The sequence below is a fragment of the Phoca vitulina genome, unplaced genomic scaffold (assembly GCF_004348235.1).
Source record: "Phoca vitulina isolate PV1807 unplaced genomic scaffold, GSC_HSeal_1.0 scaffold11, whole genome shotgun sequence".
Taxonomy (NCBI): Eukaryota; Metazoa; Chordata; class Mammalia; order Carnivora; family Phocidae; genus Phoca; species Phoca vitulina.
The window spans coordinates 41,185,104-41,209,116 of NW_022589714.1; the positions used below are offsets into that span (position 1 = coordinate 41,185,104).

Below are 24,013 nucleotides of genomic sequence, written 5' to 3' on the forward strand. Positions count from 1 at the left end.
GAGGAGAAACCGGGAATTCACCCCAGGCCCGTGCAAGTGTCTGGAGGATTAGGGCGGTGGGGGGGGGGGGGGAGGTGGCATGGACAGGGGTGAGGCAGAGAAATGGGAGAGACACAGAAGATAACAGATCATGATGGAAAGCAGTAGAAAAGGACAAGACAGTTCTGAGACGGAAGTCAGCGAAGACTCCCATTTTCAGGTCCTGCCCCCTTTCCTACCTCACTTCCCCCCTCCCCAAGTTTGGTTTTTGGAAAGTTCCAGCAGTTTGGTGATTTGGGGGAAGGGTGACTGATTCCAACTGGGTTGCTTTCTCCACACCCACCCCTCTACCTCCTTGCTTCCCCCCAAGGACACACATTCTTTCTGGGGGCCCCTGCCCCAGGATAGAGGTCTGGGGGCCGTGCCCTTGAGGAGGAAGTGTTTGGAAGGTGCTCGAGGTGCTGGAAGAAGGGAGCTGGTAGGTGAAGCTGGTGGCTGATGGCCTCTGGACAGAGGTGGGCGGGGCTCCCCTGTTGGGGCGGGGCCAGGAATTGCCTGGGGATGCAAGGCTGAGGGAGGTGTCTGGACACACCTTTGGTTTAACAGCTTAGGCTTCCTCCCTTCCTTCTCGCCCCTAACTGTCCAGGGTGCCCCTACCCGCGCATTAGAGTAACCTCTTTCTGACCCTGAGCCCAGCAGTACAACACCGACCCCACACTGGGCAGCAGGCGCGCATACACACGCCCCTACCCAGGCAGCCCCCATTGGAGACAGCGTGATGGGCCCAGAAGGGCACCTGGGCCTGCAGGCAGACATACGTCTTCAGGGGTGGTGGCCCCGCAGAAGGAACCCTCTCCAGCCCTGAAGGAAATCTCCCTGCTGAACACCCCTGCAGGAAGGGGCGGAGACTGGCAAGAAGGAATTGTGACTTTGGGGAGAAAGCAGAATGACCCAGAGACCTGGTTTGAGAGAAAATACCAGAGAACGTGGGTGACACTGGAAGAGGTGGGGGGGGGGCTCTCCTGGCCCACTCACGCACCCCCAGAAAGCGCCCCCACGGAGCCCCCACTGTCTGCAGGGGCCTGCTGCCTTCAGCTCCCCGGAGCAATCTTGCCACTTTCGTGTCCTTCCCCCCTCACCTTGGTGACACACGCAGGGCCCGGTGAATAGAGGACGTTTAATATTTCTGTGCTGGTCAAACAGAACACAGGTGGGGAGTACATAGGGGAGGGGGCGGAGGGCCCCCTGCCTCTCAGGAGGGGTGGCTTGTGAAGGGGTGTGTGTGTGTGGGGGGATTCTTGGGAAATAGTCCAAGGAGTCTTCTCAGCAAAGGGGCCTGGCCTGGGGTATCATGAGCATCCAACACACCCAGTCCTTGGCCTAAGTTGGGGTCCCCCATAGGGGGTCTGTGGAGTCTTTTTTTTTTTTTCCAGCTCCTTTGCTGGAATCCACACTCCCAGCATGATGGGGGACTTGGTCCTAGCGAGGGGTCTGGAGAGCCCCCAGGAAGCAGCCCAGGGTTGGGACTAGGGCTCGAGGCCCACTGCCCGAGAACCCCTTGGGGTGCTGAGGGCAGTGCGCCTCCTTCCGTCTGCCCTTTTTCCTTCCTCCAGGCTGGCCAAGAGCAGAGTGGGGGTGAGCAGGGCCCCCCGCCTCTACTGAGTCCCAGGGTCCTCAGGGTGGGGTGGAGGAAGGGTGGAGAGAGGGTCTGGGCCACCAACAGACACTGTAAACTTTGGTTTGAAACAATAACTTAAGTGGAGGGAGGGCTTCCAGCCTGGGGCCAGGGTCGGGGAGCAAGGAGGAGCAAGGGGTGCAGGAGGCGACAAAGGAAAAAGCCAACAAAAAGTTTTGGTTTTTGCTTCCGGCATAAGAAAGGTCTTTGGTCATCGGTTTAACTGGGGTGGGGGTGGGGTGGTGGAGGGGGTCAGGGAGGGGTGCTGAGGGAGGACTACAATGGGGGACCTGTAGGCTGGGGGTGACCTGTCGGGGTCACAGCAACCACCTGCCCCTCAAACCTGGTTTCAGCCTTTCCTGTGACAGAGGCAGGATGCTTCCTGGTGGCCCTGGCCGCGCCTCTGACCCCAGCTCCAGCTTCAAGGGCAGCGTGGCGCCCTTCAGCGGCCCCCCCTCCATTAGTCCACCTAGCACGGACCTCTGTGAGGAGGCCGGCGCTGGGCCTCTTGCTCTGCTCCCGGTTGTGGGGGGCAGCTGAGGAGCACCCAGTGAAGCAGGTAGAGGCCCGGTTCAGCCTGGGTTCTGTCTCAGGTTGAGGGCAGGGGCTGGAGCCGGGCAGCCTGGCTCCCACCGAACCCCCAACAGGGCACACAACTTGTCCCGCCCCAGCTGTGGCCTTTGAGTGGACGCAGCTGAGGGGGCTGGTTTCTTCTGGGGATGGTCTGAAACTTCAGCTCCGCCGCCCTAGGCCGGGGCAGGGGCGGGAGTTGGGGGCAGCGGGGAGATTTCTTCACAGTACGGAAAAGAAGGTGGAAGGGAGCACAAATTAGGAAAGTGGGGGGCCTCTGGCCAGAACACACTGCCAGAGCCAGGTGCGAGGGGCCCTGGGTTTGAGAGGGGTGGCTTAGCCCCGCCTGCGGGTCTCCATGGCGCTGAGGGGCCCTGTAGGGGAGAGCTGGTGGGGGAGGAGGGCCCTGCTGCTGCTGGTGGTTGGGGGGTTGGCGGTATTCAGATGTAGGGGAGGGTCTGAGGAAGGGTCTGGGCCCTCCGTGTCCTCTGCCGGTCCCAGACCAGGGGTTCTGTGTCCCCTCGGGGGCGGGGCCGTCCCCGCCCCCGAGCGTCTGTCAGTCAGGTCACATTGGGAGTTGCTGGCCCAGCCCCCCCATCTGAGTCCTGGAAGTGCCTTGAGGTTTGGGCGGGGCTGAGGAGTGGGGGTAGGTGGGGCCTGGGTTCCGGAGGGAGGGGTCTCACCCCTGCCCAGCCTGCCCCTAGAGGCCCTTAGGACAGTTCCTCTCCCGGCAGCTCCTCCTCCAGGTCCCTGTCTTCTGGAGGCCCCGCGGTGCTGGGGTTGGGGGGGCCCAGGGGAGGGCCCGGCCGCCTGTCTTCCTCCGCCTCGGCCGGCTCCTCTTTCACCTGCACCTGGTGGCTGTGACAGGAGCGATCGTGTGGGCACCCCAGGGGCCTTCCCTGGCCCCCCAAAACATCCAGAATTTGGGGGCACAGTGGGGGCTATTCCCAGCTCGCCTCCCGAGGACCGCATCATCCCTGAGCCCCTGGGGCCTGACGTCTTGGGTCAGCTCTCCCCAGGAGCTCTCCTCTGACGAAGGGGGAGGTTGGGAAGGGGAGAGGGTGACTCTGGTAGGGGAGGAGACAACAGTGGGAGAGGAGGAAGGAGAAGAGGAAAAGGAAGGAAAGCTGCGGCAAAGAGGGGAATAAAAAGGGGGAAGAGGGAGGAGAATAAGAAGGGAGAGGGGAGAGAGAGAGGTCACTTGTCCTGGGAAGACAGGTGTGTGTGTCTGTGGGGAGGGTGGTAAGAGGGGGATCCCACCTGCAGGGGCATGGGGGGCACTGGGGGGGCTCCATGCCGCGTGCTCACCTGTACTGGGGCGGGGAGAGGCGAGGGGGGCTGCTGCTGCCATTGCTGGGGAGCGGCTCCACGGGGGCACCCACTTCGTCGTGGCTGAGGGGCAGGAGGCTGCCGGCGGAGCCAGGGTTCAGCACGCCAGGGCTGCTGAGGAGGGGGAAGCTGCTCTCGGCCAGCGCAGCCTGGAGGGTTGGCCCCGTGAGCTGACGTCCAGGGCATCCCTGCCCCGCCTCCAGCCAGCCCTTGGGGGGGGGGGGTCTCTGTGCAGACGGCCTTGCCAACAGCACAGCCCTCCAAGGCCAGACCATGACCCTGACCTGCTGCCACCTCCCAGCCTTCCTGGGAGCCTGGACCTGACCTATCCCTTCCCAGGAGGCAGAGGACCCCCAGACTGACAAGAGGGAACGGGACCCCATTGGTTATGCCAGCCTCCCTCCTTGCTCTCTGCCCCGCCTGAACCCAGCCTTGAAAGTCAGAGGTGGGGGCCGAGCCCGGAGCTGGGCTGGGGCAGAGGGCTGGGGTTTGGGCCACCCAGAGTGGTCTTCACCCTCCTGCCCCTCCTCTGACAGATGGGCCCTTGGCAGGGGAGAGTGGGGGAAGGTCAGTGTGTGGGGGCAGGGACGCAAGGGGCCAAGACGAAGAGGGCTCCGGTCAGGGTGCACGCACCTGGTAGCTGGCATTAAGTGCTCCATAACTGAGGCCCGAGATCATGTTCTTCACCAGGGTGGGGCTCCTGGAAGACAGAGAAGGCACTGTTTGGTTCCTTCATTCACTTACTCCTCCTTTGCGCCCTGACCCTTACTAGGCCCTGCTCTGTGCCAGGGACCGTTCCATTCCCGATCCTAGGAGGCCAGGGCAGGGTGAACACTGTCTGCTGAGTCTTACTCAACACTCACACTGACAGGGCACGGCCCCTTCACAGCTCCCATGCTGAGGCTCTCCGGGGCTCTGGAGCAGGGGGAACAGGGATCCCTCCCCACACCTGTCTTCACATCATGCCACCCCAGCGGGTTTTCTCTGCTGTTTCCAGGGTTTGGCAGGTCCAAGCTAGAGCCCTGATAGTCCCACATCTCTAACACCCACACTATCTTGCCATCCTGAATTCTGGGACATCTAACAGCCATGGGCTCAGCTGGTCCCCGTGTGCTCCACACCAAAGGCTTTTCTGCATGGGAAGGTGTTCAGGAGTTGGGTCGGGTAAAGCAATGGCTCAAGGCTGTCCCTCTTCCATAAGGATTAATCCCCCATCTTCTATTTACAGAGCATCTATGAGAGGTTAAGGAACTGGCCCAAGGTCACACAGCCAGGGAGCAGCAAAGGTGCACTGGAACCCACGTCTTCTAGCTGCCATCTGCCCATGTCCCAGCTCCGACCACGGCTACTTTGGGTCTCCGTCTCTCTCTGGTCCCAGGCCCTCAGGCTCCTTCCCTCAGTCAGAAATAGGGACAGAAGAAGACATAAATGTCCTCTGTCTGATCATCTATCACTTCCAGATTCTGGGCTCCCCTGGGTTCCTCCATCCCTCTTCTCCCCACCTCACCCCAAAGTGGGAAGGACTGGGTACACAGGGGTGTCCTGGAGACAAATGGGGGGTGACCCAGTCCACGCCGCAGGTGGGTGCCTCTGCTCAGGGCGGGGCCCACATACCCTGTCATCTTTGGTGGCCTCCGCTTCTGATACTCGCGTTCGTCCACAGTCCACACAGCGCCCTTGACGTTCTCCACGCGCACGAAGCACTTGTGCAGGCTGAGGTTGTGCCGCACAGCGTTCTGGGGGTGCAGTGACAGGGCGCATGCTCAGAGGCAGCCTGCTCGGCCCCTTCCCCGCTCTGGCAAGCTCACACAGCAAAGTCCCTGTCCCAGTCAGTCCCACCGCGTCGCACCTCCCCAGGCCCAAGGCCACGCAGGCTGCCACAGGGAGGAGTCCCCCTGCCTATCTCCTGCCCTGGACCCAGGGACCGCCAGGGTCTTTGTTGCCGACAACCCATTTTATGATCCGCTCCCCTTCTCCCTGCCGTGTTTTGGAAAACTGTCTACCAACTGAACACTATCCAGGTAGGAATCATTTGTTTTCCTGGCAGCACTGATCAGACACAGGTAGCTGTCACTTGGGGCCCCTGGTTGCCATGAGCCCACACTTGGGCCCTGGCCCATCAGCGAGCCTGGGACCTGTTATCTCAGGTGCATTCGGCTTTACAAGTTTTGGAAATAAATCAGAAACCCTCGCTGCAACATTCTTCAGCCTCTAGGAGTGTGGGAGCCATGGCTTCGAGAAGAGACAGCTTAAGAGCATGAAGTATAGAGCAGGCCTCTCATATATACTTGTTGAAATAAACTGGGAGAAAGAAGAGCACAGGTTTAGTAGCTGTGAGGCAGGAAGAGGAGAGAAAAGAGGGAAAGTCACCTTGTCGCTCCCACCTCCTCCTGGCAGGGTGACTTCAGGAATTGAGGCCATCTGAATTGTAGGACACTTGGGTAAGGAGGGAGGGCTTGGCTCCATCCCCCCCGGGGGGCCTAGATGAGGGCCCGAGTCCACCCACTCCCTCCATGTCCCTCAGTCCTGTCTCTGTACTCTCCTCTCTCAGCTTCACGCCCCTCCCCATCAGCTGTCCCTGTCCCTGTTACCTGTCCTCCCTCAGCCTCCCCCGCCTCGTCCCCATCCTTGTCTCCTCTTTACATTTCTAAACGGGGAAGAAAGCCGGCAGGGCGGGCAGCCCATGCCCCTGGAGATCCCCTCCTCCTCTCTCCCTTCCAACTCTTGCCACTTGCAACTGGCCCGATTTCATTACCAATTTTAATTTGCCTCTAATTAAATCCTGTGTATTTTTCCGACTCGCTTGCTAATCCACGAGGGAGGCGGGCGGCTGGAGTGGAATCTCTTGGAGCGATAATTACAAAGGGCCTAATCACGCCGGGGCTCCTGCCTCGGAATAAATTTGCCCGCATTACGGGGCTCCGATCCTCCGCTTTGCAAATGAGAATGACCCCAATTTCCGAGGATGGCCTCACCGGGGCTTTTTTCCCTCATTTCGAAGCCTGATTCGTGATGAGAGACTAATTCGTTACGCTGAAACATTAACGGCAATTTAAGGGGTCTGGCGGGGGCTGCGTAAACAAAAGGACGGGCCCACAACATGGGCCCTGGGAGGGGATGGACACAGAGGGAGGGCTGGTGAGGACCATCAGCTTGGCAGATGGCAGCTCTGTCCCCGGATGAACGGCAGCTGGCCTGGCCCATGCTGGCTCCTGAGCCCTTCTGCCCTGGTCCGAAGTGGACAGCATCTCAGGCTGTGGGCCAGAGAGGGTGAAAGAGGGAAGATGGAAAGAGGAGGAGGAGTTGAGGAGAAGAGGGACCTCAAGGTGTAGATAAATGGGTGGATGGTGGAAGGCGAACAGTTGGGTGTAGACAGGGTATATTTCCCAAGAAACATGAAGGAAGCTTGGCTGCAAAAATCCTGAAGGTCGAAGTGGACCTCAAGCTGAGAGAGATTCTGCTGTGCCACAGGGAGGAAGTCGCAGAAACAGAGGAGAACGCTGCTCACTAGGATGGTCACCTGCTCATTCAGCTAGTGTCGCATCGGGACCCACACGAGGTGAGGGGACGTGGAGGTGAAGACCCGGGGGTGAGAGACACACCACTGGGATGACCCTGGCCGGGCGACCACCGAAGGTGGCATGGAAGGCGAAAGGGGCTCAGCTAAACGGGAGGGGCTTCAGGACGGTCCTTGAGGGGTTTAAGGAAGTCACCCAAAGCAGCTCCTCCTGATCTCGAGAAAGGAGGGAACAGGAAAGGAGGGTAGGTGGGTGAGGGACACTGCCCCCAAGGAGGAAGCTGTCTTGGAAACAAGGCTCTCTAGTCTCACCCCTACAGGTAGAGAATTAACCTGCGTTATGAACATAAACATTAGATAACAGCTTTAATGATCCTTTATGTTTGTAGAGGACTCTATCACTTTCTAAAACCTGGTACCCAAACTGGCCCGGAAGGTTGGAGACTGGACCCAGCGCCCCAGCAAGGCCCTGCTGGCTCAGGGAGAGGGCAGGACCAGGCTGGCAGGAAATGACATCACTCACAGCCAATCAGAGTAGCTGCCCCAGCCTCGAAGCCTCTCTCCCCAGGGCGGGGATAGGGAAGGTCGTGGAGCAGTCTCTCCTGCTGCGGTTAGCACGTCTCAGTGCAGAGGAGACTGGGCCCTGTGTAGACCCCACCCAGCCCGGCACTGGTGGGGAGGGGGCCTCAGTGACACTTGTTGAAAGCTGGCCAGGAGGTGGGGGAGCTTGTTTTGCTGCAGTTTCCGAGCTGGCCAGCAGGGGGACTCAAGAGCCAGGGATCCAATTAAGGTTCTGAGCTAAGGACTCCTTCCCCGGTGTCTAACCTTCCCCGCAGGGCGCCAACACTCCCTTCTCCTTCCCTCCACCCCCTCCCAATTTAGATATCCCTTTCCACTCTGCTGCACAGACACTAAGATTCTCACCCATCGGACAGACAGACACACACACACAGACACACACCTCCCTTCAATATTGGCTATGGGAAAACAAATGGCTGAGTGCCCCAGTCCACATCTCTGTGTCCCATTTTTTTAGGGTCCCTCCCTTCCTTGCCTCTGGTCCCCCGAGAAAACTCTATGGCTGAAGGTGTTGAAACGACTAATTGGATGGAGACAATTATCTTCCTGCCGCCATGGCAGAGCTGGGGAGAGGGTGGGGGAGCCTGTGGTTACGTCCCAGTACACAGTCCACGCGGCCACGCCTGCACACTGCCCACCCCACCCCCCGGCTACAGAGCATGCACCTTTAGCCAAGGTACCCAGACCCTTAGGGTCTCTTGAGAATGTAACCCAGGCCTCCCTAACAGGCTCAGGCATTACGGACTTCTGGAGGCCCTACTTCGTGGGGCCTATAGGGGAGCACTCCAGGAAAGGGGAGAATTTCTTGCCAGAAAGAAGGCAGCACAAGGCTGGAAAGAAGGGGCTATTAAGGGGCAGTTAGAGAACATTCCATAGCCCATGATGAGAGTGGAGGGGCCCATGGTGCGGCCCAGGCCCTACTGGGGCCATTTCTGCAGAACTGCCCCTCTGAGGGGACTAAATGTGACGCAGCCTTGGTCTCAAGGAGATGTGGAGATGTCTGAGGGTGACTGGGGCCCTTGGCAAGGAGGAAGGAGCATGCCTCACCTTCCAGGTGGCAGTGTTTCTCCGGAAATAGGCGAACATCCTGGTGAACCAGTTATAGATCTCATTCAGGGTCAGCTGCCTGTCAGGGGTTTCCAGAATGGCCTGTGGGCCAGAAAGAAGCAGAGGGACCCTCAGGTCTGGGCCTTGAAGGGTCACAGGCCTGTGCTCTCTCCCTTCTGCCTGGCCCCCGACTCTCAGCCCTGAGAACAGAGGATGCCCACTACAGAGGCTTGTGGACAGGAGGACTGGTGGGTGTCGTCGATCCCCTGCATGGGGCAGGCTGCTTATGGCCCAGCCAGAGGCCGAAGGAAACACGAGCCTCAAGGGCTATGTATTTGTGCAAGGAGCACATGAACTCCTTCTGGAGGGGAACTGGTGTCAAGGGCCCCCGCCCTGGAAGGAAAATGAAGCAGTATTCTTGGGAGAGAGATATCCACGGGGTGGGGGCTATCTGCAATTTATCCTGATTTTGGCAAAGGGTGCCCTAAGCATGAAGTGGGGTATGTGTGCATATATAGGGATATGTATGAGGATGTGTGTGCCTACCTGGGAGGTCAGAGCAAGAAGACATCTGTGCAAATGCCTGTTCATATGAATATTAGTGAGCATTAAGGACGTGAGGGAGGGAACTGAGGAGTGTGTGTGTGTGTGCGAGAGAGAGAGACAGAGAGAGAGAGGGTTGGCGGGGAGGGAGGAAAGGAGGGGCAGGCGGGCAGGTGGCAGCCAACTGAGAGTGACCGTAAGTCTATCAGAAAATAGTCTCCCAGGAGCGTACGTACATGGGAATGAGAGAATGAATGACACAGTGGGTCAGCAAAACCAGCGTGTGTGCCCTCAGAGGGACGCCCGCACGAGCAGCGCATGGACTCAGACGGAGCCTGGGCCAGAGGCCGTCCAGCCGGGAAGGAAAGCCCTTGTGCCCATGGGAGAGGACAGGTGTGGGAGGGGAAGTCTCTCCTCCGGCCCCAGGACCCTCATGGAGGCTGGGACACTGAGGTGGGGGTGCAGCCTGGGTGCCCTTCCCACCCCCTCTGTCTACCTTCCATGCTCACCTGGCGGATGAGGGAGGCGTAGGTGAAGGGGGGCCTGACGTCGGCGTTTTTGTAGAACTCATGATTCTGGGCCAGCTCTGGGGGAGAGAGGCAGAGGATGAGGTAGCCGGACCGGGGGGTCCAGCTTGGGGGGAGGGGATGACCCTCCTAGCAGTCCTTACCTGAGGAGATGGGGGAGCAGAACTTGTCACTGCTCCTCCGGCGGGCGGGGCCCCCGCTGTGCAGGGAGGCAGAGCTGAGGCCAGGGGGCCGTAGGGGGGTGACAGGGGCAGCGGCCGAGGTGGGGGGGTGCACAAGACCATCTGGGAATGAGTCTGCTGCAGAGACGGTCACCTTGGAGAATGAGGAGCCGGGGACCGGGTTCAGCTGTGAGCAACGGGGAGGGTGCTGAGACCAGCGCCAAGGGTGGGAGTCCCAGGGGTCCTGGGAGGGCCGCAGGGAGGGGAGAGTCACTCACTGGCTGGCTGAAGGGCTTGGGCTCGGAGGGCCGCATGTGCAGGTGGGCCATCATGGCCTGCAGCCTCTCACTCTCCTTGGCGAGCTGTGGAGAGGCGGGATGTGGGCAGGGGCTAAGCCCCCGAGGGGTCCAGTCCTCTTCCTCCTCCACATCCCACCTCTCCCCCACCAGACACCCAAGAAAACCCCTCTTCCCACCACCCCTCTCCTCCACACATCAGCATCTGGCTCCCTCTGTCCCCTGCTCCTAGAAGGCCTCAGCTCTGCTCTGCCCCCTCCCACCCTTAAGGCCAGGGCCTGGGGTTGCCAGCTCCGTGAAGCCCTCCCCACTTCTCCTCCAGACCATGCGTCCCAGGCTCGAGCTCAGCTTGCTGAGCTACAGGTCAGGGGCCCCCTTGCTAACAACACATGCTTTTTCTCCCCATCGAAGGCAGAGGCTGTGGCTGAACAACACCCAAGTTCAGTGGCACTTGTGTGTGAGAGGGTCCTCGTGCAATGAATGGAAACACAGGAATGGATGAATGATTCATTCACCCCCATTCATAAATTCAATAGGTCTTTCACAACTACCCTCTCATGGCAGGGCGCTCTGCTAGGTGCCAGAGGGAAATGCCGGACTATCCTGAGTACTACGTGCTACAGGGTGTAGACTCGGGAGCCAGACAGCCGAGGCTGATCCCGGCTCTGCCACCCACTAGGGTGAGTGAGCAGAAGCAAGTCACTTCACCTCTCTGGGCCTCAGTTTTCCGTATCTGTAAAGTGGGGAGGAGAATAGTACCTGCCATATACCGTTGTTTAGGACTCCTGGAATTCTATAGGTAAAGTATTTAAGTCAGCACCAAGTAAGTGCTCCGTATGTTCGCTGTTGGTATTTTTATGGTTTTTATATGGATGCTGCTCTTCTGGGCCTCCCAGCAGATACACCCCAGCCTTGGTTTGCTCCTGAGAATCTAACTGCAATCACCTCACGACCTTGGGACTTAGGAGCAAGAAAGCGTAAGATGGCCCATCCTCAAGACCCTCTGAACCCCTCCTGGCAAGTCAGTGCTGAGGGTGGGGCCGGGCCTGGCGATCCCCACCCCCCTCCCGAGCATCCTCAGAGCCGCACCTGGATCTCCAGCTGCTGCACCACCTGCATCTGCACGCGGCACTGGGCTGTGCTCCGGTCATCCAGGGCGTGCTCTGTGTTGAGGTGTCTTCGGGGCACGAGGGGGCAGAGAAGACAGTGGGCCCTATTTTGCCTGCAGCCACCACCCTCCCATCCCGCCCACAGCCTGGAAAGCAGACAGACCAAGAGACACAAAGGGAAAGAGGTGGGGGGAAAAAAACAAAACAAAACAAAAAAACCGGGGCAATGGGGCAACGAAGGAAGCTGCCTTCTCATCAGCCTCCTTTGATGTCTTTGCTAAAATCCCAGCTACAGAGAGATCTAATTGCAAATGAACTAATTAAGTAAACCTCTGACGAAGCGTGAAAACAATTTGTTTGACCCTGATGCTGCAAGGGTCTGGGAGACAGCAGAGTTAATCAGTCAGTGACAGAGCCTGGCACGGCTGTGGCAGCTGGCCGCCTCCCGCCCTGCCTGTCCACCGGCCTACGGCCTGTCACTCGGCCATCAGTCTCCCGGGCTGAGTCTGGGGGAAGCCGGGGAAGGCAGCGGGGGTGTCCTCTCCTGCTCCTCACACCCCTACCCTGAGGGGCTCTAACAGCCTGGGGACGGGGTTTATGAAGCCTGCAGGTCCCTGCAAATATAGATGGGGGGGGGGGATCAGGGAGCTGGTGGGGGCAGGGAAGGAGCTAGGCTAGGCGCCCCAGGGGTGAGGACAGCAGGACAGCTGGTGGCTGAAGGACCAAAGAGAGGCAAGCTAGGTGGCCGGCTGGGGAGGTGAGGGGCCCTGTGGAAAGGCTGCTGGGGAGGGGAAATGGAGAGTGGGGGCAACACTTACTTGATAAACTGGCCCAGGTCTTCACACAGGGTCTCACAGCCTGGCCACTTACACTCTCCGTGTCCGTAGAGGGGGTGGGAGCCTGGCGTCTCCTCGTGGGAGGAGCTAGGAGAGCAAGAGGGAGGCAGTGGTCAGGGACCGTGAAGACCCCAATAGCCCTGGGGCCAGTTCAGCTTGGTTCCCCTGCTGGTGATGTTTCTGTCCCTAATATGGGTTTCCCAGAGGCTGAAAACAATTGTGTGTGCCCTGGGAGAGGGGTAAACTTCCGGGTTCCCGAGCTCCGCCTCCCCCCGCCATCCCTCACCACGGGTGCCATCCCTCGGGGTCCCGGGGTGCCCCTGGGCAGGTCTGCAGTGCCCTCTCCCCGCCTAGGCTTCGCACCTGTCTCTCCGAGGTGTGAGCACAGTGGGCTGTCCGTTGGGCAGGGTGTGGTGGGAGAGGGGGGGTGAGACTTTGGGGGGGGCGGCAAACGAGGTAGCGGTGGTGGCTGAGCCGGTGAGGTCCAGCCCCTCCTGCTTGACGCTGTCCTCGGCGGGCTGCCCGGGGGCACCCTCGCCCTTCCACAGCTGGGGCAGGTCCGTCGGGCACACGGCTGCTGCGGGAGAGAGAGGCAGGAGGCTTGCAGGGCCTCCCAGCTGGCCCGGGGGGGGGGGGGGGGGGGGGGGGGCGGTGCGCTGGGGGGGAGGGGCGGGGGATGGGGAGGGGGGGGAGGGGGGGGGGGGGGGGAGGGGGGAGGGGGCTGCAGGCCGGGTCTGGGCTGGCGGGGGTGGGGGGTGGGGGGTGCACTCACCTTGCGGGAGGGTCTGGAGGGGCCCTGAGGCTTGGCTGGGCTGCAGGCTGACCAGCCCCTGTCTCTGCAGGTTGAGCAGGTGCTGCTGCTGCAACTGTTGCATTTGCAGGAGCTGCTGCTGGAAGGCCAGCTGCTTGTTCCCCAGTGCCTGGTGGGGGGCCCGAGGGGGCGGGCAGAGAGGGGTGCCATCAGCCTCGGGCACGCCCTCTGGCCCCCACCCTGCAGCCACCCCCTCCCAGGGCCTGTCAGCCCCCGGAGCTGTCGTAGTGGCGTCCGCGGCTGCAGCCTCTCTGCTCCCGGCCCAGCTTCCATAGGGCTGCATGCCTCCTCGCAGTAAACACACGCACGCACGCACGCACGCACACGCGCGCGTTCGCGCGCCCGCGCGCGCGCGCAAACACACACAGCCGACCCAGACGCTCAGCACGACGCCCTCCTGCTCCCGCCCCCCTCCTTCCGCTGCCTCAGCTCCCCGCACCGCAGCTGTGCTCGCCTGGAAAGGAGGGGGGCTCTCATCACAATGATCGATGAGCCTGTCAGACTCCGGGGGCCACTCCCGCCTGGCAGGCACCCTTCCCACATGCCTGGGTGCCCCCCTTCTGCGCTGAGGAGGGGGCCTACCCCCTCCAGCTCCTCTCCTCTCCTGCTTCTTAGATACAGGGAATCAAAGAGTCTGACGGGACCTTAAAAGATCAGCATCAGCTGGTCATCGGGACCCAGGCCTGGGGGAGAGTCACAGCTCTCCTGTTCAGGCGCACACTTGCTCACTTGCTCGCTGTAGGTCTGGAGCTCTGCTCTCTCCCTCTGTCTCCCCCCCCCCCCCCACCATTCAGTTCTTCACACAGGCACTGACAAGTCAGCCCGTCAGCAAGTCTTTTCTGAGCCCCAGGAGCCAAGCCTGTCCTGGGTGCTCGGGAGGCAGGGACGTCGCTGGCTGCCTGCCTGCCCTGGGGGTGGGGGGTGGGGGGCTGGCTATTCAATAAAGCCAGCCTAGAGATAATGCGGGGAATGCAACAATGACAAGACCTTGAGGGGGAGGCTGAGGGCGTTGGGAAATGACTGGGCGTCAGCAGGGCAGCCTTCTGGGAAGAGGCAACTCAGGACTTGGCTGTGGTTTGGCCAGCAGGAGGGAGGCACATGTCTGGGACATGGAGGGGGAGCCCAGGGGCCTGGTATGGAAGCTCAGGAGGCACTGTGGCCCAGGTGAGGCCGGGGATGTAGGCTGGGCAGTTCTCTGGAGGGGAAGGGCAGGATATTACAAGAAGTGGCAGAGGTTGGGGCAGGGTTGGGGGGAGCAGTGCAAGTGGTTTGCTGAGGGACTAGCAAACAGCGGGGGCAGGGGGAGGGGCGCTGAGATGCTAAGTCACTAAGAGGCAAGTGGGCAGGAAAGGGCCAGACAAGGCAGCTGGTCATGAGCAAGGGCCACCAGATGCCCGTTCTCATTAATCCGACAACACGAGGCAAGGAGAGAAGGACGGAGTGGGGATGAGGGCACGGAGAACTGTGTGCTGCGCCCCCCCCCACCGTTCCCATTCCCCCCCTGCCCCGTGATTCCCTCCCAGCACTTCCTGATCTGTCTCCTATTCCCACAAGGCAATTCTCTCCTAGCCACTGTGGGACGCCCAGCCTCTGGCCAGGAGAGGACTGGGGCAGCGGTCCTTTGAGGGGGCACATCAGGCCTGTCCAAGCCCCTTACCTCTTTGGGTTGCTGCTTCCCAGCCTGCTGTTGGGTGAGGAGCTGTAAGTGGAGCTGCTCTTGCTGCTTCTTATAGTATTCCTGCAGCTGGGTGGGAGGTGGAGAGGGGCGCGGGGGGGAGGGGGTTACTGTGTGCCGGGGACTGCGGACCCCAGAACAACCCCAGCCCTGTTGTTACGGGGCTCCTGGAGGCAGAAGTAGGGAAGTCTCACTGGGGTGGTGAAAGAGACACCCTGCGGGGAGATGCCTGCTCTCCTCAGTCTGCTCTGAGGGTCCCCAGTAGGGCCTGGATGGGGAGGGAGTGGAGAAGGGAGAGGGGGCTTCACCCCACAGCTCTGAGCCCTCTCCTGCCTCTCTTTGGGTCTCCCGAATACATCACGACGAGGTGCCAGGATGTTCCAGTGCTTTGCCCTTCCCTGGGGTTCTGGATACAGAGGTGGGGCCGGCAAGAGGGGGAGCATGGGGGTGCTGCTGTGGAAGAGGCCTGACCCCTGACCTTTCCCCAGCTGCCCTGGAGGAATGCAGATCAATCCAGCCCGAGCAGTCTCTCAGGTTTCTGCCCGGGCTTTGGCCAGCAGAGATGTTGGCAGTAAACAGGGTGGGAGGTGGGAGGCCAGGGCCTCCCCTGCCCCACCCTCCCCTCTGCGACCTCCCAGCTGCCCTGGGGCCAGACTCACCTGCTGCAGCATGAGCGCCTGTTGCTGCTGGAGCAAGGCCTGCAGCTGTGGGGGCGACAGGATCTGCTGCATCTGTTGGGGGGTAAGCATCTGCGGCGACATCATGGCCACCGACACAGGCACCTGTGGGATCGGGCCCCATTAGCCTGCTCCCCGCGCTCCCGCCCACAGGATGGCAGTGCGGACCGGAGGGAGACGGCATGGGTTCAAATTCTAGCTCTGCCACCTACGAGCTGCGTGTCTTTGGACAAGTGATTTACCGCCCTGGTCTCCATGTCCCTGTCTCTGAAGGGCAGTAGCGCAGTGCCCACTTCTTAGGGCTCTCATGAGGCTTAATGAATGGACACTGAGAACAGAGCCGGGTACACAGCAGGTGCCCATGAGGGTGGGCTGTTACCGCAGGAGGCACTTTCTCCAGAGCACCAAGAACAGACTCCAGTGACACCAGTCGGTAGAACCCATATCCATGCCTTGCAGGCTTTCTCCCCCAGCGATGGGGACGGGCCACACCTAGCCATCCCCAGCTCTTGCTTGGTCCGTTCCGAGAGCCCTATCTCCGAGGCGGGCCTGGCCGGAGGGCAGTCTGCGGCCCACATGGCATGAGGACCTGGACTTTGGCTCTGATCCCATACACGTCACATACTGCGGCACGGCTGTCTGGAGGGCACACACAGAGGCCAGAGCTGACCCAGCGAGTGCCCGCCTGGGTGTATATAGGTTTAGTCAAGCCAAAGCGGGCTGGGAAAGAACACCAGGCAGGGAGTCAGGCGGCAGGCTGCTACTCCGAGCTCTGTACCGAATTTGCTGTGTGCCCTCCAGGGAAGTCACTTGCTGTCTCTGGGGTGTCGGTTTCCTCAAAGCCTAAACCAGGCACTGAACTATGAGAGAGAGGACGCCTTCTGGCAGGAACATGCAGGATTCTCAGAGTGGAGCAGCTCTCTATCCCCTGCCCTGGCTTAGGCCTCTGGAGGAGGCTCAGAGAACCTAGCTACCAGCAAAAGGTTCCTGGAAAAGCAAGAACATCATTCTTTTTTCTGTCCCACCTCCCTGAAATCCCCGGGCTTTGGGCGCTCATAGCCAGGGAGGCCCCAGTTGCAACACTGTCTTGTCCCGCTGTTCTGGCAGGACAGGTGCCCTGTATGGGGCTCGGAGCCTGGCTTGTCTCATCTCCCCTCCCACTGCCAAGCCCTAGAAGCGCCCCCCGCCCCCCCTTCTACACAGCAGGCACTCACTGAGTGTTTGCTCCGCTTAGCTGAAATACCTTCCCCAGCAGATCAGAGGCCCCTCTGCCAGCCCAGGGGTGGGGAGGGAGGGGTTCGGGCAGCCTAGTCAGGGAGGAGTATCCTGCAGGGACTTGTCCTGGGCAGGATGTGACAGGTTATATCCTCAGGGGACTTGTGGCCCCTGTCACCTCTCCCTAGCCTCATGGGTTCTTGGGCAGGGGAGGAGGAGCTGGTGCCCTTCCAGATCCCTGCCAGGGGCAGGACTCAGCCTCAAGCCACCAGTTAGGGAATCCCCTGGCAGAAGAGCAGCTGGGGAAGTGTAGCGGACCCAGGGACATCGGGGGAAGTCCCAGTGCCCCCAATTCTTCTTACGCCCCACCCCGATAACTCGTGGCTGAGCCCCAGCCCTGGGCTTTTCTCCTTTATCCCAGCCAGCTCTGTGCCAACAGCCCTGGGAGGGGCATGCCCTAGCTCTTTAGCAGTGAACGCTCTGTGTGAATGAAGGCTCCCAGGGGCCTCTAATGAGGAACCTTAACTGGCAGGGTTGGGATTCAAGCCCGGGTCTGTGAACTCCATGGCTCCTGGTGGTTTCCCTGTCTACACTGCCTTCCCTACCTCGGAGCAGATCTTGAGGAAAGTTAAGAAGCGTGGGTGGAAACTGAATTATCCAGGGAGCGGAGGGGTCGAGGAGGCTGGAGATCCAAAGGCCAAGCTCCCTTTTTACAACTGTATCTGGAGGGGACTCAGGAAAGCCAGGCCGGAGGGGTCTTCTGGTCCTCACTCTCGGAGGGGCCTGGGCGAGGGGGCAGACGTGGCACAGACCCACACCCCTTGCGGAGCCAGCCTGTGTCCCTTGCTGGGTGCCCCTGAAACTGGGAGGCAAGGCTCAGCCGTCCTTTCTGTCCTCCTCCTCCTGTGGGGGTGTCCATCATGGTAGCACAGAGCTCAGAGTCCTGGATTTCTGAGTCAGGTGACCTAGGCTCTTGTCCCTGACAGGGACTATTCTTTTGAAATCAGCCCGCCTCACCTTTTCCACCCAGACCGCTAATTGCTAATTACATGCCTTTAGGCACTTGGCTAAATCTTCAGAGCAAATGGGGGTGGGTCTAATCGTCGTTACTGTTTTACAGATGAGAAAACTGAGACCTAGAGAACTAAAATAACCTGGTCTGTCCCCAAAGGGACAGTAGGAATAGGGGTAAATGAAAGTGATTTGTAGGCCATTAAGTTCTATGCAAATGTAGAGAAAACTTCTTTGTGAAACATTCTGGGTTTTCCTCTTTTCTTTTCTCCTCCTTTCCCTCTCCTGTCTCCATGACTTCTCCAACCCAAGAAGGCACCGCATGGCCAGCCGGGTCCCTGAGGACCAGCGCCCAGGGCCTGTCCTTCTCATCCTGGGAGGACTGAACTAGAGATGGACACGGCCCAGGCAGGGAGACAGACCAGACACCCGGGGATCTTTCCAGCCATAGGGCTGTGAGTCACGGTGAGTGGCATGCAAAAAAGGATGTGGCATTTCCTTCCTTGGGGCTTTCCTACTTGGACGCGGGGGAATGGAAGAGATGACCTTGGAAGGCCTCCCTGGCCCCCACCATTCCTGCCAATTGGCCGAACAGCTGGCCGGAGAGGCGGCTGCAGAGATGCAGACGGATTACCTTGTGTGTACTTGTCCACCGGGCCCAGGGGGTCAAGAAAGGTCAGGGAGGTGGCTGCCGCATGCTGAGCTCCTGAGCTGGCTGACCCCATCCCCCCACGCCCCTTAGGGTTCTGAGAACTGAGTTGGAGCTCCCCTGGTGTCCCCGCTGACCCCTCTAGGATGTGCCAGGATAGACACTGTCAGCTTGTCAGCTCAGCAAGGCCCGTGAGTCACTGTCTGGAGAGTGGCCAAGGCAGCTAAATGCTTACTAAAGGCAGTGTGAGCCATGGGCTGAATGCCCACAGCTGCCTCCAGGCCCTCCCTCAGGGACCCTGCCCAGGCCCCTGGGTCCTCCACCCACCATGAGTACAGTGTGCTGGGCTGGGTGGCAGCTTACAGAGAGGAAGCTTGTCCGTGGGCTGAGGGTGGGGAGGCTGAGCACCGCACGGATGCAATTTGGTGCCAGAATCAAGGACCCAGACTCAAACTCTGAAGTGGGGTCTAGGGTCTTGGCTCAAGTGGGGAGACCAGGCTAGAGCTTGGTTTAGGTTAAACTCCCTTGTAGAAGACCAGAAGGAAGTCCTCAGACTAGTTCTGGGCTGGGGCTGCAGCAAGAAAGAAGTGATGGGGCACCAAGACGAATTTCCAGAAATTCTGGAAGGGTCAGCCTCAGGGGCGCTGAGAAGATGCTATGGATGCTGGGCAGAGCTAAGGGCCCTGGCCCTAGCCACCGTCCCTTCCGCCCCCTAAAACTCCCAGCTACCTTTGCTGCCTTCGGTAACTGACCTCTCCCTGCCTGGGGCACAGGCCTGGGCACAAACTAGGCCATCTCCTGGCTGGAGCTGGAGACTAACATGGTTCTAGAAACTTCTGAAGCTGGCTCCAGGAGAGGGGTGGTGAACACAGTTGGGAGGTGAGGCAGTCAATCCTGCCTTGCACTGGGGAGCAGAGCAGTGTCATGCGGGGGCCACCAGAAATAAGTGGCCATCTATCTTTCTTCATTAACCACTTTATTCACAGAGAAGCAATTTGTAGGCCCTGGGCCCCACTCAGGGACAGAAGCTCCACCTCCTTAGAGACTGTGAACCAAAGATGGGGATGAGAGGCAAGGAAGGTATCCATGGTTGGAAGAGGAAGAGGGTCAAGAGTTGGAGCACCAGGCTCCTGGGGAAGTTCAGACACGGCCCCATGAACCCCATCTCCCTGAACCCAGAGCATCATCCGGCCGGGGCTCTGCACCTGGGGACTACTGGTGTTCACTGCTGTGCACAGTGTAGGCATTCAAGTCTAAATTCTGGAGCTAGTTGTTTGGGGTCAAATCCTGGCTCTGTCCCTTATTAGCTGTGTGTCTCTGGACAAGTGACCTAACCTATCTGGGCCAAGGTCTCCTCATCTGCAAGATGAGGCTAATAATCGCATCGCTAGACCCCACAGGATTGTGAGGATAAAGGGAGACAAATGACACTTGTAAAGCACTTAACGTCTGCCCCATGGTAAGCACTCTGTAAATGCTGTTAGTTTCATTAGTACTGAGCAAGTATTTGATGAATGGATGAATCAGTCAATGATTCGGAGGAGGAAGCAAGGAGAGAGGAGGCCTGAGAAAAGGATCATTTGCTCTGTCTCTCTGACCAAAACCTCTGCCTCTTACTCTAAGCCATCCAGGGCTGATCTCATTTTGGGTGAGGGACTCTCCTGAGGAAGATTCCATAGCCTCCCTCCCCTTCTCAATTATTTCAGATTTCCTACCCCTCATAGCCAGCTGTAAAGTCCTTCTTGATGCCTGACCTGAGTCCCTCCAACTACCATCAAGCTCCTGCCCTCCTGCCTTGGGTCAGCAGGCCCTCTCTTGCTGGGGGAACAGGAATGCTGCTCCCTGCTCTTAGAAGGGGGTGTGAGGCCGGGCCCAGGGTGAAGGGGGTGTGAGGCTGGGCCCAGGGTGAGGATGACTCAGAGCAGTAGCCTGAGGGCCATTTCAGAGCCAGGGGAGATGGGGGCGTGGGGGGATCCCTAATTCCAAGAGGCCCAGTCCTGACACCACATGGGCACGAGAACCTTCTACATCTTTCCAGCGTGAGAACTTTCTCTTCTTCCAATTATTAACCTTCTGGACTGGGTTCTCACTTCTCCACCCAGACCACTACCCATTTTGGTCCAACTCCTCCTCCTTGAGGGCTGTCTCAATAGGTTCAAGACTTCTAAAAGAGGTCCACTGCTCGGGCCCCACATCCGTCAGTCACCTTGAACTTCTTCAAACCATTTTCCAAACATTAAGCTTGTTTGACACAAGACTCAGATACTCCTCAGAGTCTGGAATCTGCCACTCCCCCGCCCCACCCCAGGACAAAGCCTAGTCCTGGGTCCTTCTCGGAGCACCCAGCACCTCATCCCTGCTGTCCTCTTCACTTCCCTCCTTCCTTCAGCACCCCACGCCCACAAACTCCAGAGCTTCTCGCTCAGGATCGGGCTCACCCTTCCTCCCCTAGATAAACTTCCTTTCAAAGCCCTGCTTAATCCTCTCCCCAATTCCAAGCCTCCCCTGCTGCTGTGGGGAGGGGTGGGGGAGCGAGGAAGGAGGGCTGCATGGCCCAGGGGGAGGGGAGCTGGCTGTCCGGATCGTGACCCACCCGACTCAGACCACAATTCTCCCAAGTTCTTTGTGACACAAAAGGTAAACAGAAGGCCCGGCTTCCCCACCCCCCCACCTCCCACAGATCTCCCCTCCCCCCAGCCAGCCAGATGGGCCGGCAAGCTGGGGGAAGGGAAAGGGGGAAAGAAGGGCAGATTGTGCAAAGAAAAACAAAAGAGACAGAGAAACACCAAGAGACAGGAAACTGGGGGAGACAGAGAGAGTTGGTGGGTGAGAGGTGGGGAGGGGGCATGTGGTGACCTCAGCATCTAAGAAAGAGCCTAGGAGAGAGGGACAGACCAAGTGACCCACTGGGATGGAGAAACAGAAACCTGAGAAGGGACGGGGACCCAGAGGGCAGAGCCAGGGAAGGGAAGCAAGCGGGAGGTACCCAGAGAGGGCGAGAGCTGAACGCAGACACAAACTCTGAGCCACACACACAAAGAGGCTGAGCACAGGAAGGCCTGGGCGATCAGGTGGAGACAAGAGAAAGTGAAGTTTCTTCACCGCACCCCTGCACTGACTGCATTTGCTTCTGGAAAGCTGCCTACTTTGTGGCACTGGGGACTGGCCAGAGCCATCCTCCAGCGGGCCGTCCCCGGGGCCAAGACCACGCTCCCCACCCGGCCTCCCCTGCCCCCTGCTCACCTGCACGGCAGAGGCCGACTGCTTGCTGTCATTGTTGCCCGGGGAGCTCAGGCCGGAGGCCTGCTGCAGCAGGAACTGCCTGGCCACCTGGAGGGCCTGCAAGAGAGGGGCCCGGTCAGCTGTCAGCGCAGGGCCTACCTGCTCCAACAATGGCCTGAAGGGCCCGGAGGAGGCAGGGGGCTGTCAGGGGACGTGCAGCATCCAGGTTTTAGGGAGAGTCTGGGGGCAGTAAGGGGGAGGAGGCCAGGCTAAGGTGGAAGGTCTCGGGGGTGAGTGAGAGGGTCACAGGGTCCACTTGGACTTGGCAGTACGCCTAAATGTAGGAGTCCCCGAGAGGAGCTGCCAGGGTGTGGGGATCAGAGCCTACAGGGGCCTCACTCTGGGACCTGAGAGGTTTTGTTGGGACTTAATGGGGGCAGCAAATGGAAGGGGCAGTGGCCACAAAAGGATCCCAGGGGAAAGTACAGCAGATGGACTCCAGGTACTAATACCAGGTACTACTTGCTGAGCATCTACTATGCGTCAAGCCCTTTACACACAAGATCTCATTGACTCCTTCCTGTGAGGCTGTGAGGTAGGGGTTATCAGTTTCATTCTACAGCTGAGGAAACAGTCTCCGGAGGTAAAGTAATCTGCCCAGGATCACAGCCAGGAGGTGTCAGAGAGAGGATCTGAGCCCAGGAAGCCTCGGCCGGGTGGCTGGTCTGGAAGCAAAGGGAGTAGCATTCACTTGGGAGTCACTGCTCCCAGCTGAGGGGGATGAGGGGGGAGTGTCAGGGTCTGAGCACTGTGTGACTTTCTGAGTCCAGGGATCTGGGTGCAGGGCCTCATGGTACGGGGGAATTCGGTCAAGTCCTCAAGGGTGTGTCTGAACCTCCAGTGAGTAACTCCGACCTCACTGTGGTGGTCTGGGCTCAGAGGCCCCAGTGGCTTGGACTGGACTGGGAGTCAGCAGGGTCGTAGCAGTGGGAGGCGTGTGGAGTTTGTAGGGGGAGCAGCTCCAGCCCATCCGTGAGCCTGGAAGGTGAGCAGTGAGAGGTCTGGTGGGAGAGTGGGGGGTCAGGGAGGGAAGCCCAGAAGTTCTCCATAAGGATGGCCAAGCCCTCCACTGCCCCACTCTGGGTCAGTGTGGGGTTCAGAGGCAGGGGATGTGGGGACCTGAACTGAATCCACATTCCAGGAGCACAAAACCTGTCTTCCCCCATGTTCCACCAAGATCTCCCTTGGCACCCCAGGCAGTTGCGTCCAGGCCTCTGGCAGGGGCTCTGGCATCAGATAGGCCTGGGTTTGAATCCCAGTTGTGCTGCTGACCAGCAGTATGACCTTGGGCACGTTATGCTCTCCCTGTGCTTCAGTCTCTTCTGCAAACCCGGAACACTATCCATCTCTGAAACACCAGGGGGATGAAAGGACCCAAGCTTGGCACCAAGGTGGCACCAAGAAGTGTCCATTCCCTTCCCTTCTTGGGAATGTGGGTTCTCTCCATGGGCTCAGCCAGCCGGTGGCCAGCACGGCCTCCTGCCCGGTGTACCTATGTAATGAAGCGTGCTCATTGCGGCTCCCTCACCTCTGTCCACACACACACACACACACACACACACACACACACACACACACTCGTGTTTGTCCTCACGTGGACTTCTGTTCTCTGACCTCACCACAAGCACCAACAAGGCCAAACCTTGTGCAGTGCAACACGGATGCACTCATACAGTCACCACCCTGCAAATGCTCACGAGTGCCCACTGCATGTACACACATGCCCTTCGAAGCCCATTCTTCATTGTCATCGAATAGCCGAGCCGCCCCCAGCCTTGAATCTAGCTTCCCTTAGCGTGGTCTCCAAATACTCCCTGGTGTATCTGCGGGCATGTGGCCCCCAGAAGACCTGGAGCTCACATGAGCGTGCCCCTCACCAGCCCCCCAGATCCTAGGCCTTCCCCAGCCCCTCTTTCTTCCCCTGAACAAGTGGCCTGGGGTTTCTTTTCCAAGATTCACTTCAGAAAGTAGAAATCTGACCTCTCTGAGTCAAAAGGCTCTGAGGAGCTATGGCAAGGGGGAGAGGCGGTGAGGGAAGGAAGGGAGGTGGCCATGTGGTCATTAGGAAGGAGCCCCTGCCTCTAGGTGCTTGGGTGACCCCCTCCAGGTCTAATGAGTTGGACACATGCTCCTTGTCCTCCAAAGGTGGAGGTGTGGGGTAAAGAGATAGGGGGCCAGAGGTCAGGGGGAGAACTGGGGGGAAGAGAAAGGCTTGGAGAAGCTGGCCAGCCCAGGTGACCCAGGGGTGGGGTTTCCAGGGGAAGTTGGGGGGAGGGGCCCGGGGAGCTGGATTCACTCCCCTCAGACTCTCTTACTTTGTGGTCCCCTGGAGCATGAAATTACAAGATTTACAGGAACAAATGACGGGCCTTATAGTCTTAATCTGTGATGGATCCTTTACTCACCCGCCTGCCCTCCTCCCACTCTGGGCCTTACCTCCCCAGCAGGCCAAGTGACAGAGAGCCCAGCCAAGGCCGGACCCTCCTGGGACGGCCCCCACTCACTTCTTCCTTCACGTTACTGAG

The 24,013-nt window shown here is 59.5% G+C and overlaps 1 protein-coding gene across 1 annotated transcript in view; it reads right to left on the bottom strand.

Annotated features, from left to right (window-relative positions):
• Positions 1–1,310: 1,310 nt before the first annotated feature.
• Positions 1,311–24,013, bottom strand: part of FOXP4 (forkhead box P4) — a 49,525-nt gene continuing 26,822 nt past the window's right edge. Inside the window, exons 3-17 of the mRNA XM_032409847.1 lie at positions 21,450–21,545; positions 15,314–15,436; positions 14,637–14,723; positions 12,941–13,088; positions 12,532–12,745; positions 12,151–12,255; positions 11,313–11,400; positions 10,206–10,289; positions 9,910–10,114; positions 9,749–9,825; positions 8,697–8,798; positions 5,168–5,289; positions 4,187–4,253; positions 3,533–3,702; positions 1,311–3,082 (exon numbers count right to left, since the gene is read on the bottom strand). Of these exons, the coding sequence (XP_032265738.1) occupies positions 2,935–3,082; positions 3,533–3,702; positions 4,187–4,253; positions 5,168–5,289; positions 8,697–8,798; positions 9,749–9,825; positions 9,910–10,114; positions 10,206–10,289; positions 11,313–11,400; positions 12,151–12,255; positions 12,532–12,745; positions 12,941–13,088; positions 14,637–14,723; positions 15,314–15,436; positions 21,450–21,545 (1,836 nt within the window). The 3' untranslated portion in view covers positions 1,311–2,934. The remainder of the gene's footprint in view (positions 3,083–3,532; positions 3,703–4,186; positions 4,254–5,167; positions 5,290–8,696; positions 8,799–9,748; positions 9,826–9,909; positions 10,115–10,205; positions 10,290–11,312; positions 11,401–12,150; positions 12,256–12,531; positions 12,746–12,940; positions 13,089–14,636; positions 14,724–15,313; positions 15,437–21,449; positions 21,546–24,013) is intronic.